The following is a 16,149-nucleotide window of genomic DNA, read 5'->3' on the forward strand; positions in this document are numbered from 1 at the left end:
TGGTTTCACCAATCACCTGGTGTTTCTCTCTCCCCTCCCCCCAAACTTTACAATCTGCTCCTCAGCTTTTATTTCTCCAGTCCTGCTGAAGAGACTCGACCCAAAACCGCGACTGTGCTTTACCCTCCAGCATTTTGTGTGGTGAAGTCAGCGGCCATGCAGCATCTATGGAAAGGAATACAGTCAGCGTTTCGGGCTGAAACCCTTCAACAGGATTGGAAAGGAAGGGGAGAAGGTGGGGAATGTGTGGAAGATGTACAAGGTGGCAGGTGATAGGTGGAGACTCCAGGAGAGGGAATTGCCATTGAATACAAACTCCATGGATTCGGACTGATGTGATGCACGTTTCCTGCATTTCCTCGAACAAAAATGGGTTCAAAACCAACTAACTGATTCCTGCTGGGATCCCGGTTCTATTTGTCTCGTTCTGTCTGGGCAGCCTGCAACCTAGCGACATGAACATCAAATTCTCAAACTTCCCGTATTTACTCCATCACCCTCTCTGTCACTTTTCCTTTTTAATTCTCTCTGCCCTCCTGATCCACCAACCCCCATCACCCTCTCTCTTTCTGCCCATCCCCCAAACACTCCCCCACCTCGTTCCCTTTATTCTGGGCTCTACTTTCCTCTCCTAACAGATTCCATCATTTTTGTCACTGCCACCTCTCACCTCCCAGCTTCTGTCAAATTTCCAAAATCTACCCCTCCCTCATCTGTCTATCACCCCTTCATCTGGATCCACCCACCACCAGCCAGCTCTTACCCCACCCTTCCCTTCATCATTCCACACCGGTCACCTCTCCTTTTCTTTTCAGCCCAATTGAAGGGAACGGGAACCAAAATGTCAATTACCCACTTCCCTCTATAGATGCTGCCTGACACGCTGAGATTCTCCAGCCTGTTACCATCACGTGTCCCACCTCTGCAAGAGTCACCTTGGCCTCCCTGTCCCTGTCAGCATCACCCCCACTTGTCCCACTTCACCTGTCTCGGTGCGGGTGGACTTTAGCACCCGGGGGAGCCGGGGAGCTCAGGACCCGCCGCCCGCGGCTGCTGCTGAATCCGCAGTGTTTCTGTTCCGTTGACAGATGCGGTGAACGGGTTAAAATTAATGGATCGATAATTCTCACGTCGTGTTTATTTCACTCTCTGCACATTTATATGTAACCCCCTCGCTCAGCTCGTTCTTGTCTAGGGGGAGCAGCCTTCGGCCCCGCCCAACTGGGTAATCAGCTTGTGTGGATGTTGTGTGATGTCCCCACCTCGCCAAAGAACAAACAGGACACCATATGCGATTAAATTATTACAATTTATAAAGATTACTATAACTGATTAATAACCATACAATATATATGAAGGAAAAGAAAATAAAGAAAAGGCACCAAACTTATCAAAGTCCAAACCACTTCGTGCACAACCGTTGGAGCTCAATTACTGAATCTTCTGGCCTCCATTCGATCCCCTCCGAACTCCTCGACTCGCAGCTCAGGACCACCCGAAGTGGTCAACCAAGCACATCTATCTTCGTCTCCTCTCCTCGGGGTACCTCCTGGCCTCGGACCCCCGCTTGGGGTCCGTTCCTCGCCCAGTTTACAGCATCGCGTCCTCTCTCTCTCTCACCCCCTCACGCCGATCTCCCCAAAATGCCCGCCAACAATAGCTTACAGACTCAGAAGAAAGAACAACATTAATCCCAATTGGTTAACAAAGGAATACAATTCTCGTTATCAGTAAATTTTAACCCAAACAAGCTTCCAGCACTCTCTCGCAACAAAGAAGCATTCCTACTTTTAACAAAACAAATGTCATTTTGATTAACATACGCAGTAACATATAACATTTATCTACTCTGACTTACTCCTGACGCCGGTCTCGGGATCCGACACGTTTACAGATCCGGAGCGGAACCGGAGCAGATTCTCAGCCACTCGTTTACATTCCAACTCCAGAAGAAAGGATAAAGTTTCTCCGTGAATTTATTCCCAGTGAAGGTGTGCAGATGAGATTTGGTCTCCGCGTTGTAAAATGAAACTGTCCCGGACTCGTAACTGAGATAAACTCCCACCCTCCCGGGGATGGGACCGGCAGGGAGACGGGACTCAGGGGAGGTGAAACCCCACATCCCGCCATCACACAGTTCAGGTGGCATGCCCAGACGAATAATTGTTGGGGCAGGGAGATAGTATTCAGGGGACCCGAAAACCCACGGCATGCCATAATGCGGCTCATGAGAGATAAACGGACTCTCCATGGACTCTGGGGCACGGAGATGGGACCCAGGGGAGGTGAAAACCCGCATCTCGTTATCACGCCGCCCGATGATCCAGAATCCGGTCTCCGGACTCGGTCTGACCCCTCTCTTCCTCTCCACAGACTCTGCAGCGACTCCCAGACACCAGCGCCGATTCCCCGTCACCTCCACCTCCCAGTAATGTCTTCCCGATATGAATCCCTCCGATCCCAGCACACAAGGCCGGTCTGTGAATCTCTTCCCAGTGTCAGGGAGATTCCTCTGGGTCCCGGTCCGTTTCACACTCTTCAGATCCTCAGACACCTTGAGCCGCGGATGTGCCGTTTCCACATCCAGGGTGACAGAGACTGGGGGGAGAAGCAGAGAATTAGAGAGTCCCCGGGGATCGGGGGGAGACTCGGGCAGCGTGGCCCCGGGATCGGGAGAGACTCGGGCAGCGTGTCCCCGGGGATCGGGGGGGAGACTCGGGCAGCGCGTCCCCGGGGATCGCGGGAGACTCGGGCAGCACGGCCCCGGGAATCGGGGGGAGACTCGGGCAGCGCGGGCCCCGGGTCCGGGGATTGGGGGGAGAGGCCGCTGGGCCTCAGGTTCAGTCGGGTTGCCGACAGGACCCTTTTCCGGGGTTTTACCCAACTACAGCGGATGGCAACCAGCATCTTCCCGAGGTTTTTCCTCGACATGGAGAGTGGATTTTTCCCGATGAACACACAAAATTCTGGAGGATCTCAGCGGGTCAAGCGGCCTGTGTTAAGGGAGATGTCCACTCGATGTGTCAAGCAGAGACCTTTCCTCAAAATAGGAAAGAAAGACGGGAGTTAGCAGTGGAAATGGGTATGAGGAAGGGGTGGAGCAACAACTGGATCCAGATGAGGATGGGGTGAGTAAACACTGGAGGCATTTAAAGAGGCAGAATTCATCCGTGCCGACCAACTCGCTTTAATGAACTAGTTCCATTTACCTGTATTTGCCCATTATTCCTTTAAAACTTTCCTAACCACGTACCCGTCCAGGTGTATTTTAAATCGTTGTAACTGTATCCACCTCCACGGTTTCCTTTGGCAGCCTCCTGAGCTCCAGGAAAAAGACCAAGAATATTCAGCCTCTCCTTATAACCCAAACCCTCCCGTCCCAGTAACATCCTTGTAAATCTGTTTTATACCCTCTCAGTTTAATGACATTCTTCCTGTAGAAAGGTCACCAGCACTGGACAGAGTGATCCAAATCATAAAGACAAGAAAATCTGCAGGTGCTGGAAATCCAAAGCAACACACACAAAACCTTCTCCCAAATCATTGAGTGTTTATTCATATCCAGAGCTGCTGCCTGACCTGCTGAGTTCCTCCAGCAGTTTGTGTGTGTTACTCTGCTCCAAATGTGGCCTTCCCAATGTCTTGTACACTCATAACGTGACGTCCCAGATCCTGTACTCAGTATTCTGACTGATGCAGGCAATCACCTCCTGGTCTCTCTGTTCCACAACACTCTCCAGGGCCCCACTGATTCCTGTGTAAATCCTGTCCTGGTTTGCCTTCCCAAAACCCGTATCTCTCTGAATTAAAATCAATTTCCAACCAATGGCCCAGAGACCCAATTAATCAAGATCTCGTTGTAATCTTGGATAAATCATGAGCAATGGGTTATGTATTAGATAACACAATACTGTTGCACCTCGGGGCGATCCGGAGTTCAGAGTTCAATTCCGACACCATCTGTAAGGAGTTTGTACTTTCTCCCCAGGACCTCGTGCCTTTCCAATGAGTGCTCCCGATTCATCCCTCAGATTGGGGAGGAGTGGACAGCGAGGAAGACCATCATTGCTTGCAGTGGGATCTGGGGCAGCTGGGAAAATGGGCTGAAAAGTGTCAGCTGGAATTTAATGCAGACAAGTGTGAGCTGTTGCTCTTCGGTAGGACCCCGGTGTAGGTCTTTCACAGTGAATGGTCGGGCACTGAGGACTCTGTTCTACAGCAGATCTGGGAACACAGGTCCAGAATACACTGAAAGTGGTGTTACAGGTAGATAGGGTCATTAAAAAAGCTTTTCTTTGGCCTTCATAAATCAAAGTATTGAGTACAGGAGATGGATGTTATGTTGAAGTTGTATGAGATGTTGGTGAGGCCTAATCTGGGGTATTGTGTGCAGTTTCGGTCACCTTCCTACAGGAAGGATGTAAACAAGTTTGAAAGAGTACAGAGAAAATTTCCAGGGATGTTGCTGGGACTGGAGGACCTGAGTCATAAGGAAAGATTGAATAGCTTAGGACTTTATTTCAGTAACATAGAAGACTGAGGGGAGATTTGATAGAGGTATACTAAATTATGAGGGGTATAGATTGGGTAAATGCAAGCAGGCTTTTTCCATTGAGGTTGGGTGGGATTACTACCAGAGGTCATGGGTTAAGGGTGAAAGATTTAAGGGGAATATGAGGGGAAACTTCTTCATTCAGAAGGTTGTGAGAGTGTGGAACGAGCTGCGAGCACAAGTGGTGCATGCAAGCTCGATTGAAACACTTGAGAGAAGTTTGGACAGGTACATGGATGGTCGGAGTTGGAGGACCATGATCCCGGTGCAGGTTGATGGGAGCAGGTAGTTTAAATGCTTCTGTATAGACCAGGTGGGCTGAATGGCCTGTGCTGTTAGTTTCTATCACTCTGTGAAGCTCGTACAAAGACATAACGGCTTGTAGGTTAAATGGTCATTGTACCGTGATTAGGCTGGTTTTAAATAGTTGGGGTGCTGGGTGGAGCGGGTCATTGGTCTGTGATGGCCTGTTTCACACTGTCTCTACATAAATAAATAACCTCTTCACTATCCATGAAACCACCAATTTCAGAGTCCATCACAAACCTACTAAACACGTCACCTACATTCTCCCCAAATCATTCATATGAATGATGAAAAACAGTGGACCCAGCACCGATCCCTGCATCACAACCACTGGTCACAGGACTCCACCCAGACAACTCTGTATCCTATTCCAGATCGTACTGTATCCCATGTGATCAAACTCTGCTACCTTGTCAAATCCCTCGCTAAACTACATGGAGACGATGTCTACTGTACTTTCATCAGCTGTAATTTATTTATTGAGATACAGCACGGAATAGGCCCTTCCGGCCCCCACCACCCAGCAACCCCTGATTTAATCCGAGCCTGACCATGGGACAAGTTACAATGACCCCCACCACCCAGCAACCCCTGATTTAATCCGAGCTTGACCATGGTACAAGTCACATTGACCCCCACCAACCAGCAACCCCTGATTTAATCCGAGCCTGACCATGGGACAAGTTACAATGACCCCCCCACCACCCAACAACCCCTGATTTAATCCGAGCCTGACCATAGGACAAGTTACAATGACCCCCCACCTGCCAACTGGTACGGGTTTGGACTGTGAAACCGGAGAACCCAGAGGAAATCCACACGGTCACGGGGAGAACGTACAAACTCCTTACAGGCAGTGACGGGACAAGAACCCAGGTCACTGGTACTGTAAAGCGTCGTGCTAACCAGGCTTTTCCCAACAGCCTGTCTTCAATAAAGTTTCAACATTAGTCTCCCTCCAGTCTTCTGGCCTCTCACCCACAGCTATCAATGACACACATATCTCCAAAAGGGCTCCACACTTTCCTCCTGAACTTCCCACAATGTCCTGGGATACTCTTGATCAGGACCTGGGGATTAATCGACCTTTCTGCATTTTAGGACCTGCAGCACATTTGCTTCTGTAATGTGGTAGAAAATGAGGTCGATCATCTTCTGTAACACAGGGGGATTGAGGGCCCTGTGGAACTGGCACAGAAGAGGAATTGAGACCTGGGATAGAGAAATGATGACAGGGAAGGTTTAGAAGGATACGAGCCAAATGCAGGTAAATGGGCCGATGGGTGATTTGCCAGAAATATATAAGGTTATGAGGGAAGTAGATTGAGCAGATGGTTGAAATCTTCTTCCCACAGGAGGGGGATCAAATACAAGAGCTCACATGTCTGAGGTGAGAGGAAGGAGTTTAAAGGTGAGTTTATTTGAACAGTGAGTGGTTGATGTTGGAACTTGCTGCCAGAGGAGGCGATGGAATCAGATACAATCACTGTGTTTAAGAGACACTCAGACAGACACTTCAATAGACAAGGCACAGATGGAGACTGACCTAAATAGGTCAGAACAGAGGTGATGGGCCAAAGGACCTTTTTCTCTGCTGTACCACGATGACTCTGTGACTTTAAATGAACTGAATGTCTGAGACCCCCAGCCTCCGGTGTAGAGAATTCCAGATACACCATCCTCTGAGGGTTCACCCATCCTGAGACAGTGACCCCTGACCCTCGACCCCTCAGATAGGGGAAACATCCTCCCTTCATCCTGCCTGTTGCACTTGGAAAGACAAGGACAAATCAGGGACAGTCAGCACGGCATTTGTGCAATGTCTCACAAATTCCAGTTTGTTGCAGAGGTAACAGAGAGGATTGACCAGGACAGGGTGGTAGACATTGTCCACATGAACCTCACCAAGGCTGTTGATGTTGATCATAGACCACACGTGGAGTATTGTGTGCATTTCTGGTTCCCCGACTCTGGGAAGATGTCATTACACCGGTCAGGAAGCTTCAGGAGGCTGTAACAATGGCTGGACGACTCGGGTTAAAAGGAGAGACTGGATATGCTGGGGACATTTCCCTGGAGTGATGGATGTTGAGGGGGGACCCTTTACCGAGGTATATAAAATCAGGGGCAGATGTAAAGTCATGGTCTTTTCCCCCAGAAAGGGGGAGTCCAAAACCAGAGGGCAGAGAGGGAAGGTGAGAGGGGAAAGTTTTTTAAGGGAGCTGCAGGGCAACCAGTGACCAATCGGCATCTGGGATTGATCAGTAAGAGCAAATTCAAGGAAGACGGGCAAGCACAGCAGACATCGTCAGAATGGACATCGTCCGAGTGGACACCATCCGAGTGGACATCGTCAGAGTGGACATCATCAGAGTGGACATCGTCAGAGTGGACATCGTCCGAGTGGACACCGTCTGAGTGGACACCGGAGTGGACACCGTCAGAGTGGACACCGTCAGAGTGGACATCGTCAGAGTGGTGACCTTCAGGCTTTAGATCTTCGAGGATCCACACAGAGAAAGCAAAGGAAAGAAAAGCTCAAATTGATTCCTTCTCTTCTTTTTATCTGCTCAGCCAGGACGGTAGAGATGCCAGGCAGGACAGTCAAATGCTCCTCTTGCGGGATGTGGGAAGGCAGGGAGACCTCCAGTGTCCCTGATGACTACAACTGTGAGATGTGCATCCAGCTGCAGCTTCTAACAAACCACGTTAAAGTTGTAGCTGGAACTGGGTGAACTCCAGATCATTCGGGAGCCTGAACGGATGAGAGACAGGACACATAGAGAGGTAGTTACACCCAAGGTGCAGGACACGGAAACTGGGTGATAGTCAGGAAGAGGAAAGGGTTTAGAGAGCCAGTGCAGAGTACCTCTGTGGCTCTCCCCCTCAACAACATGTATATCACCTTGGATACTGTCCGGGGGCGGGGGATGACCTAACAGAGGAAAGTCACAGTGGTCAGGTCCCTGGTACTGAGTCTGTCTCTGTGACTCAGGAGGGAAGGGGAGAGAAGAGGCATGCTGTGGTGATAGGGGATTTTTTAGTTGGGGGAAAGGACAGGAGGCTCTGTGGGTGAGAATGAGATTTCCGGATGGGATGTTGCCTCTCGGGTGCACGGTCTGGGATATCTCGGATTGAGTCATCAGCATGTGAGGGTGAACAGCCAGAAGTCGTGGTCCTTATTGGTACCAAAGACATGGGTAGGATGAGTGATGAGGTTTTGCAAAGAGAGTTCAAGGCTGAGTTAAGTGCTGAGTTGAAGGGCAGGACCTCTAGGGTTGTGATCTCAGGATTGCTATCCGTGTCACGTGCTGTTTGGGCCGGAACAAGCAAGGTTATACAGTTTAATATGTGACTGAGGAGTTGGTGTAGGGGGGAGGGGATAAGATTTTTGGATCATTGGGCTCCTTCCAGGGAAAGTGGGACCTGTACTGAAGGGATAGTTTGCACCTGAACTGGAGGGGACTAATATCCTAGTGGGAAGGTTTGTTAATGTCGCACGTGATGAAGACCATGGAGCGGCTGATAATACAGAATCTGAGGCCACAAACCAGGCACGCCCAGGATCCTCTTCAGTTTGCATATAAGGAGAAGGTGGGAGTGGAGGATGCTATCACGTATTTGCTGCACAAATCACTCTCTCACTTAGTTGTGCTGTGAGGATTACATTCCTTGACTTCTCTAGTGCCTTTAACACCATCCAGCCCAAGATCTTAAGGCACAAACTAACGGAGATGGGAGTAGACTCTCACATGGTGGATTGGATAGTGGACTACTTGACAGATAGACCTCAGTATGTGCGGTTGGGAGACTGTAGGTCTGACACGGTGGTCAGCAGCACAGGGGCGCCGCAGGGAACCGTACTCTCTCCGGTCCTGTTCACCCTGTACACATCAGACTTCCAATATGACTCAGAGTCCTGCCATGTGCAGAAGTTCGCTGATGACACGGCCATAGTGGGGTGTGTCAGGAATGGACAGGAGGAGGAGTATAGGAAACTGATACAGGACTTTGTGATATGGTGCAACTCAAACTACCTGCGTCTCAATATCACCAAGACCAAGGAGATGGTGGTGGACTTTGGGAGATCTAGGCCTCATATGGAGCCAGTGATCATTAATGGAGAACGTGTGGAGCAGGTTAAGACCTACAAGTATCTGGGAGTACAGTTAGACGAGAAGCTTGACTGGACTGCCAACACAGATGCCTTGTGCAGGAAGGCACAGAGTCGAATGTACTTCCTAAGAAGGTTGGCGTCATTCAATGTCTGCAGTGAGATGCTGAAGATGTTCTATAGGTCAGTTGTGGAGAGCGCCCTCTTCTTTGTGGTGGCGTGTTGGGGAGGAAGCATTAAGAAGAGGGACGCCTCACGTCTTAATAAGCTGGTAAGGAAGGCGGGCTCTGTCGTGGGCAAAGGACTGGAGAGTTTAACATCGGTAGCTGAGCGAAGGGCGCTGAGTAGGCTACGGTCAATTATGGAAAACTCTGAACATCCTCTACATAGCACCATCCAGAGACAGAGAAGCAGTTTCAGTGACAGGTTACTATCGATGCAATGCTCCTCAGACAGGATGAAGAGGTCAATACTCCCCAATGCCATTAGGCTTTACAATTCTACCTCCAGGACTTAAGAACTTTTTAAAAGCTATTAATGCTTTTTGAGACGGTGATTTAGATGCATATCATATTTTTTTTTTTACTGAGTTAAGTATTGTATGTAATTAGTTTTGCTACAGCAAGTGTATGGGACATTGGAAAAAAAAAAGTTGAATTTCCCCATGGGGATGAATAAAGTATCTATCTATCTATCTATCTATCTATCTATCTATCTATCAGTGGAGTTTAAACTGGAGTTGTAAGGGATGGGAACCAGAGTGCCAGAACAGTTAGTCGAGAGGTTGTGGAGGTAAGAACTCAGACAAAGTTAGGAATCAAAAGGTTGAGCACGGTGCAATAGTGTCCTGAGCTGCGTCTATTTCAATGCAGGAAGTATTGTAGGAAAGGTGGATAATAGTGTTGAAGATGAGGTAGCTGGTTTACAAACAGAGGCAATGAGTAGTGAGGAGAGGCTGTTGATAGGGCAAAATTGTATTCAACAGGATGAGTTGCAACGTAAAATTGAAAAAGTACTGAAGGTGTTGTAACTGAATACACGCAGTATACGGAATACGGTAGATGAAATTGCAGTACAGTTGCAGATTGGCAGGTATGATGTTGTAAGCATCACTGAATCATGGCTGAAAGATTACAGCAAGGAGCTTAACATCCAAGGATAAACATTGTATCGACAGGACAGGCAGGAAGGGAAATGGGGGTGCCAAGACTTAGGGACATGTGATCATAATATGATCAAATTCACCCTGGAATTTGCAGGGAAGCTAAAGTCAGATATATCAGGATGACAGTGTAGTAAAGGGAATTACAGAGGCATGAGAGAGAAGTTGGCCAGAATTGATTGGAAAAGAACACTGGCAGGGACATTGGCAGAGCAGGAATGGCTGGAACTTCGGGAAGCAATTCAGAAGGCACAGGATATAGACAATTCTATCTCCTTTACCATAGCATTGGAGAGGGATAGAAGCAGACAAGTTACAAAAGTGTTTAATTGAGTAAGGGGAAATATGAGGCTATCAGGCAGGAACTTGAAAGCATAAATTGGGAACATATGTTCTCAGGGAAATGTACGACAGAAATGTGGCAAACGTTCAGGGGATGTTTGAGCGCAATTCTGCATAAGTGCGTTCCAATGAGACAGTGAAAGGATGGTAGAGTACAGGAGCCGTGGTGTATAAAGGCTGTTGTAAATCTAGTCAAGAAGAAAAGCTTACGAAAGGTTCAAAAAACTAGTTAATGTTAGAGATCTAGAAGATTATAAAGGCTAGCAGGAAGGAGTTTAAGAAGGAAATTAGGAGAGCCAGAAGTGGCCATGAGAAGGCCTTGGTGCCTTAAGGATTCAGGAAAACCCCAAGGCAGTCTACAAGTATGTAAAGAGGAAGAGATAAGACGTGAGAGAATAGGACCAATCAAGAGTGACAGTGGAAAAGTCTGTATGGAACCGGAGGAGATAGCGGAGGTACTGAATGAATACATTGCTTCAGTATTCACTACACAGAAGGATCTTGGCGATTGTAGGGATGACTTACAGCAAACTGAAAAGCTTGAGCATATAGATATTAAGAAAGAGGATGTGCTGGATATTTTGGAAAGCATCAAGTTGCATCACTGACACCAGACGAGATGCACCCCAGTCTACTGTGGGAAGCGAGGGAGGAGATTGCTGAGCCTCTGGCAATGATCTTTGCATCATCAATGAGGATGGGAGAGGTTCAGGAGGATTGGAGGGTTGCGGATGTTGTTCCCTTATTCAAGAAAGAGAATATAGATAGCCCAGGAAATTATAGACCAGTGAGTCTTACTTCAGTGGTTAGTAAATTGATGGAAAAGATCCTGAGAGGCAGGATTTATGAACATTTGGAGAGGCATAATATGATTAGGAATAGTCAGAATGGCTTTGTCAAAAGCAGGTTGTGCTTTACAAGCCTGATTGATTTTTTTGAAGATGTGACTAAACACATTGATGAAAGTAGAGCAGTAGATGTAGTGTATATGGATTTCAGCAAGACATTTGATAAGATACCTCATGCACAGCTGACTGAGAAAGTAAGGAGGCAAAGTGTGGTTGTAGACGGGTCATATTCTGCATGGAGTTGGTGACCAGTGGTGTGCCTCACGGATCTGTTCTGGGACCCCTACTCTTCGTGATTTTTATAAATGACCTGCATGAGGCAGTGGAGGGTTGGGTTAGTAAATTTGCTGATCACACAAAGGTTGGGGGTGTTGTGGATAGTATGGAGGGCTGTCAGAGGTTACAGCGGGACATTGATAGGATGCAAATCTGGGATGAGAATCGGGCATATAGAGTTCAACCCAGATAGGTGTGAGGTGGTTCATTTTGGTAGGTCAAATATGACGGCAGAATATAGTATTAATGGTAAGACTCTTGGCAATGTGGTGGATCAGAGGGATCTTGGGGTCTGAGTCCATAGGACGCTCAAAGCTGCTGCGTAGGTTGACTCTGTGGTTAAGAAGGCATACGGTGTATTGGCCTTCATCAATCAAGGGGTTGAGTTTAGGAGCGGAGAGGTAATGTTGCAACTATATAGAATCCTGGTCAGACCCCACTTGGAATATTGTGCTCAGTTCTGGTCACCTCACTACAGGAAGGATGTGGAAGCCATAGAAAGGGTGCAGAAGAGATTTACAACGATTTTGCCTGGATTGGGAAGCATGCCTTATGAGAATAGGTTGAGTGAACTCGGCCTGTTCTCCTTGGAGCAATGGGGGATGAGGGGTGACCTGAGAGAGGTGTTTAAGATGATGAGAGGCATTGATTGTGTGGATAGTCAGAGGCTTTTTCCCAGGTCTTAAATGGTTAATACGAGATGGCACAGTTTTAAGGTGCCTGGAAATAGGTACAGGGGAAATGTCAGGGGTAAGTTTTTTACACAGAGAGTGGTGAGTTTGAGGAATGGGCTGCCGGCAATGGTGGTGGAGGCGGATATGATAGGGTCTTTTAAAAGACTCCTGGACAGGTATATGGAGCTCAGAAAAATAGAGGGCTATGGGTAACCCTAGGTAAATTCTCAGGTAAGGACATGTTCAGCACAGCTTCGTGGGCTGAACGGCCTGTATTGTGCTGCAAGGCTATGTTTCAATGTTTCTACATCCCAAAGAAGTATTTTAAAGGGTATATGATATAACTGTGGCTAACAAGAGAAGTCAAAGCCAACATAAAAGCCAAAGAGAGGACATATAATAGGGTAAAAAGTAGTGGGCAGTTAGAGGATTGGAAAACTTTTAAAACCAACAGAAGCCAACTAAAAAGTTAGAAGGAAGGAAAAGATGGAATACAAAATTAAGTTAGCCAATAATATTAAACAGGTTAACAAAGGTTTCTTCAGATACATAAAGAGTGAAAGACTATAAGACACAGGAGCAGAATTAGGCCACCTGCCCATCGACTCTACTCATCCATTCAATCATGGCTGATCTTTTTTTTCTCCTCCTCAATCCCAGTTCTCAACCTTCTCCCCGTAACCTTTGAAACCATGTCCATTTAAGAACCTAGCAATCTCTGCCTTCAATACACCCAACAACCTTGCCTCCACAGCTGCATGTGGCAACAAATTCAACAAACTCACCACTCTTTGGCTGAAGAAATTTCTCAGCATTTCTGTTTTGAAAGGGCGCCCCTCCATCCTGAGGCTGTGCATTCTTGTCCTGGACTCTCCCGCCATGGGAAAAATCCTTTCCACATCTACTCTGTCTAGGCCTTTCAACATTCGAAAGGTTTCAATGAGATTCCCCCTCATCCATCTGAAATTCAGACACAGAGCCATCAAACATTCCTTTTGTGATAACCCTTCATCCTGGAATCATCCTTGTGAACCTCCTCCGGACCCTCTCCAATGCCAGTACATCTTGAGGAGTCCAAAACTATTCACAATACTCAATGTGAGTCTTCACCAGTGCCTTATAAAGCCTCAGCATCACATCCCTGCTCTTGTATTCTAGACCTCTTGAAATGAATGCTAACATGGCATTTGCCTTCTTCATCACTGGCTCAACCTGCAAGTTAACCTTTAGGGTGTTCTGTACAAGGACTCCCAAGTCCTTGTGCATCTCAGATTCTTGGATTTTCTCCCTGTTTAGAAAATAGTCTGCACATTTATTTCTACTACCAATGTGCATGACCATTCATATTCCAACATTATATTTCATTTGTCACTTTCTTGCCCATTCTCCTAATCTGTCTAAGTCCTTCTGCATCCTACCTGTTTCCTCAACACTACCTGCACATCCACCAATCTTAGTATCATCTGCAAACTTGGCAACAAAACCATCTATTCCATCATCTAAATCATTTATACACAGTGTAAAAATAAGTGGTCTCAACACTGACCCCTGTAAAACACCACTAGTCACTGGCACCCAACCAGAAAAGGATCATTTCATTCCCACTCACTGCCAAGCAGCCTCATGTATGGCACATTTGTCAAAGGCTTCTGAAAATCTAAATATACAACAGCTCATGTCCCCATCTACATCAATGGAGCTGTAGTGGAGCGTGTATCAACCTTCAAATTCCTTGGTGTCCACATTTCCGATGATCTCACCCTGTCCCTGAACTCCTCGATCCTGATCAAAAAGTCGCAACAACGCCTTTATTTCCTGCGGAGCATCAAAGCTCACCTCTGTCCCAGGATACTGGCGGACTTTTACCACTGTACCATTGAGGGTGTACTCACCAACTGCATCTCAGTGTGGTATGGCAATTGTCCCGTATCGGACCGCAAAGCACTTCAGCGGGTGGTGAAAACTGCCCAGTGGATTATCAGCACCCAGTTGCCCACCATTGAGAACATCTACCATAAACGCTGCCTAGGCAGGGCGAAAAGCATTATCAAGTATGCATCTCACCCTAACCATGGACTTTTTACTCTCCTCCCATCCGGTAGGCGCTACAGGAGCCTCCGCTCCTGCACCAGCAGGCACAGGGAGAGCTTCTTCCTTGAGGCTGTGACCCTGCTGAACCTCACATCACAGCGCTAAGCAGTATTGCACCCAAATTGGACTGTCTCAGTACTTCTATATTTGTCTGCTGTAGCACTTACTTTTTATTCACAGTTATTTTGTAAATAACACTATTCTTTTGCACTTCTGGTTAGATGCTAATTGCAATTCATTGGCTTTGTATCTGTACTCGGCACAGTGACAATAAAGTCGAATCTAATCTAATGTAATCCTCTGCATCCCCTTTATCTATCCTACTTGTAATCTCCTCAAAGAATTCCAACAGGTTCGACAGGCAGGATTTTCCCCATGCTGACTTTATACTATCTTGTCCTGTGTCACCAACTACTCCATCACCTCATCCTTAACGATTGACTCCAATATCTTCCCAACCACTGAGGTCCGGCTAACTGGTCTATAATTTCCTTTCTGCTGACTCCCTCCTTTCTTAAAGAGTGGAGTGACATTTGCAATTTTCCAGTCCTCTGCCACCATGCCAGAGTCCAATCATTTTTGAAAGGTCATTTCTAATGCCACCACAATCTCTAACACTACCTCTTTCAGAACCCTAGGGTGCAGTTCATCTGGTCCGGGTGACTTAGGTACCAAAGTGAAGACTGATGCAAAATAGTCATTCAGCTCACCAGCCATCTCCTTGTCCCCTGTTATAATTTCTCCTGCCTCATTTTCTAGCAGTCCTATATCCACTCTAGGCCCTATTTCTCTTTTATTTTTAACATATTTGAAAAAAACTTTTACCATCCACTTTGATATTAATTGCGAGCTTGCTTTCATATTTCATCTTTTTCCTTCCAATGATTTTTTTTAGTTGCTCTCTGTAGGTTTTTAAAAACTTCCCAATCCACTATCATCCCACTAATTTTTGCTTTGTTGTATGTCCTTTCTTTTGCTTTTACAATAGCTTTGATTTCCTTTGTCAGCCATGGTTGTACTATTTTACCATTTGAGTATTTCTTCATTGTTGGAAGAAATGAAGAAATCCTCATATCCTGCACCTTCCTCATTTTTCCCAGAAACACACACCAATGCTGCTCTGCTGACATACCTGCCAGCAGCTCTTTCCAATTTACTTTGGTCAGCTCCTCTCTCAAACCACGGTAATTTCCCTGACACCAATGAAATACTGCTACATCAGACTTTACTTTCTCCCAATCAAATTTCAAGTTGAACTCAATCATACTGTGATCACTGGTTCCTCAGAGTTCTTTTACCTTAAGCTCCCTAATCACCTCCGGTTCATTACATGACAGCCAATCTAGTATAGCTGATCCCCTAGTAGGCTCAATGACATACTGCTCTAAAAAGCCATCTCTCCGGCATTCAGCAAACTCACTCTCTTGAGATCCATTACCAACCAGATTTTCCCAATTGACCTGATGTTAAAATCTCCCATGACTACCATAACATTGCCCTTTTGACACACCTTTTCTATTTCCTGCTGTAATCTGTGGTCCACCTCCCACATCTGTTGGGTGGCCTGTCTATAACTGCCATCAGGGTCCTTTTACCCTTGCAGTTTCTTAACTCAACCTACAAGTATTCAACATCTTCCGATCCTCTGTCATATCCTTCTAACCATTTGATGTCATTCTTTACCAGTAGAGCCACACTACAACCATCCTTCAGCCACAATTCAGTAATGGCCACAACATCATACCTGGCAATCTGTAATCGTGCAGCAAGATCATCCACTTTAT

The 16,149-nt window shown here is 46.8% G+C and overlaps 1 protein-coding gene across 1 annotated transcript in view; it reads right to left on the bottom strand.

The window, feature by feature from the left end:
* Window positions 1-1,290: 1,290 nt before the first annotated feature.
* LOC140719432 (zinc-binding protein A33-like) overlaps window positions 1,291-16,149 on the bottom strand; it is a 36,193-nt gene continuing 21,334 nt past the window's right edge. The window contains exon 6 of the mRNA XM_073034102.1: window positions 1,291-2,598. Within this exon, the coding sequence (XP_072890203.1) occupies window positions 1,889-2,598 (710 nt within the window). The 3' untranslated portion in view covers window positions 1,291-1,888. The remainder of the gene's footprint in view (window positions 2,599-16,149) is intronic.

Source organism: Hemitrygon akajei, chromosome 2 (genome assembly GCF_048418815.1).
Source record: "Hemitrygon akajei chromosome 2, sHemAka1.3, whole genome shotgun sequence".
Taxonomy (NCBI): domain Eukaryota; kingdom Metazoa; phylum Chordata; class Chondrichthyes; order Myliobatiformes; family Dasyatidae; genus Hemitrygon; species Hemitrygon akajei.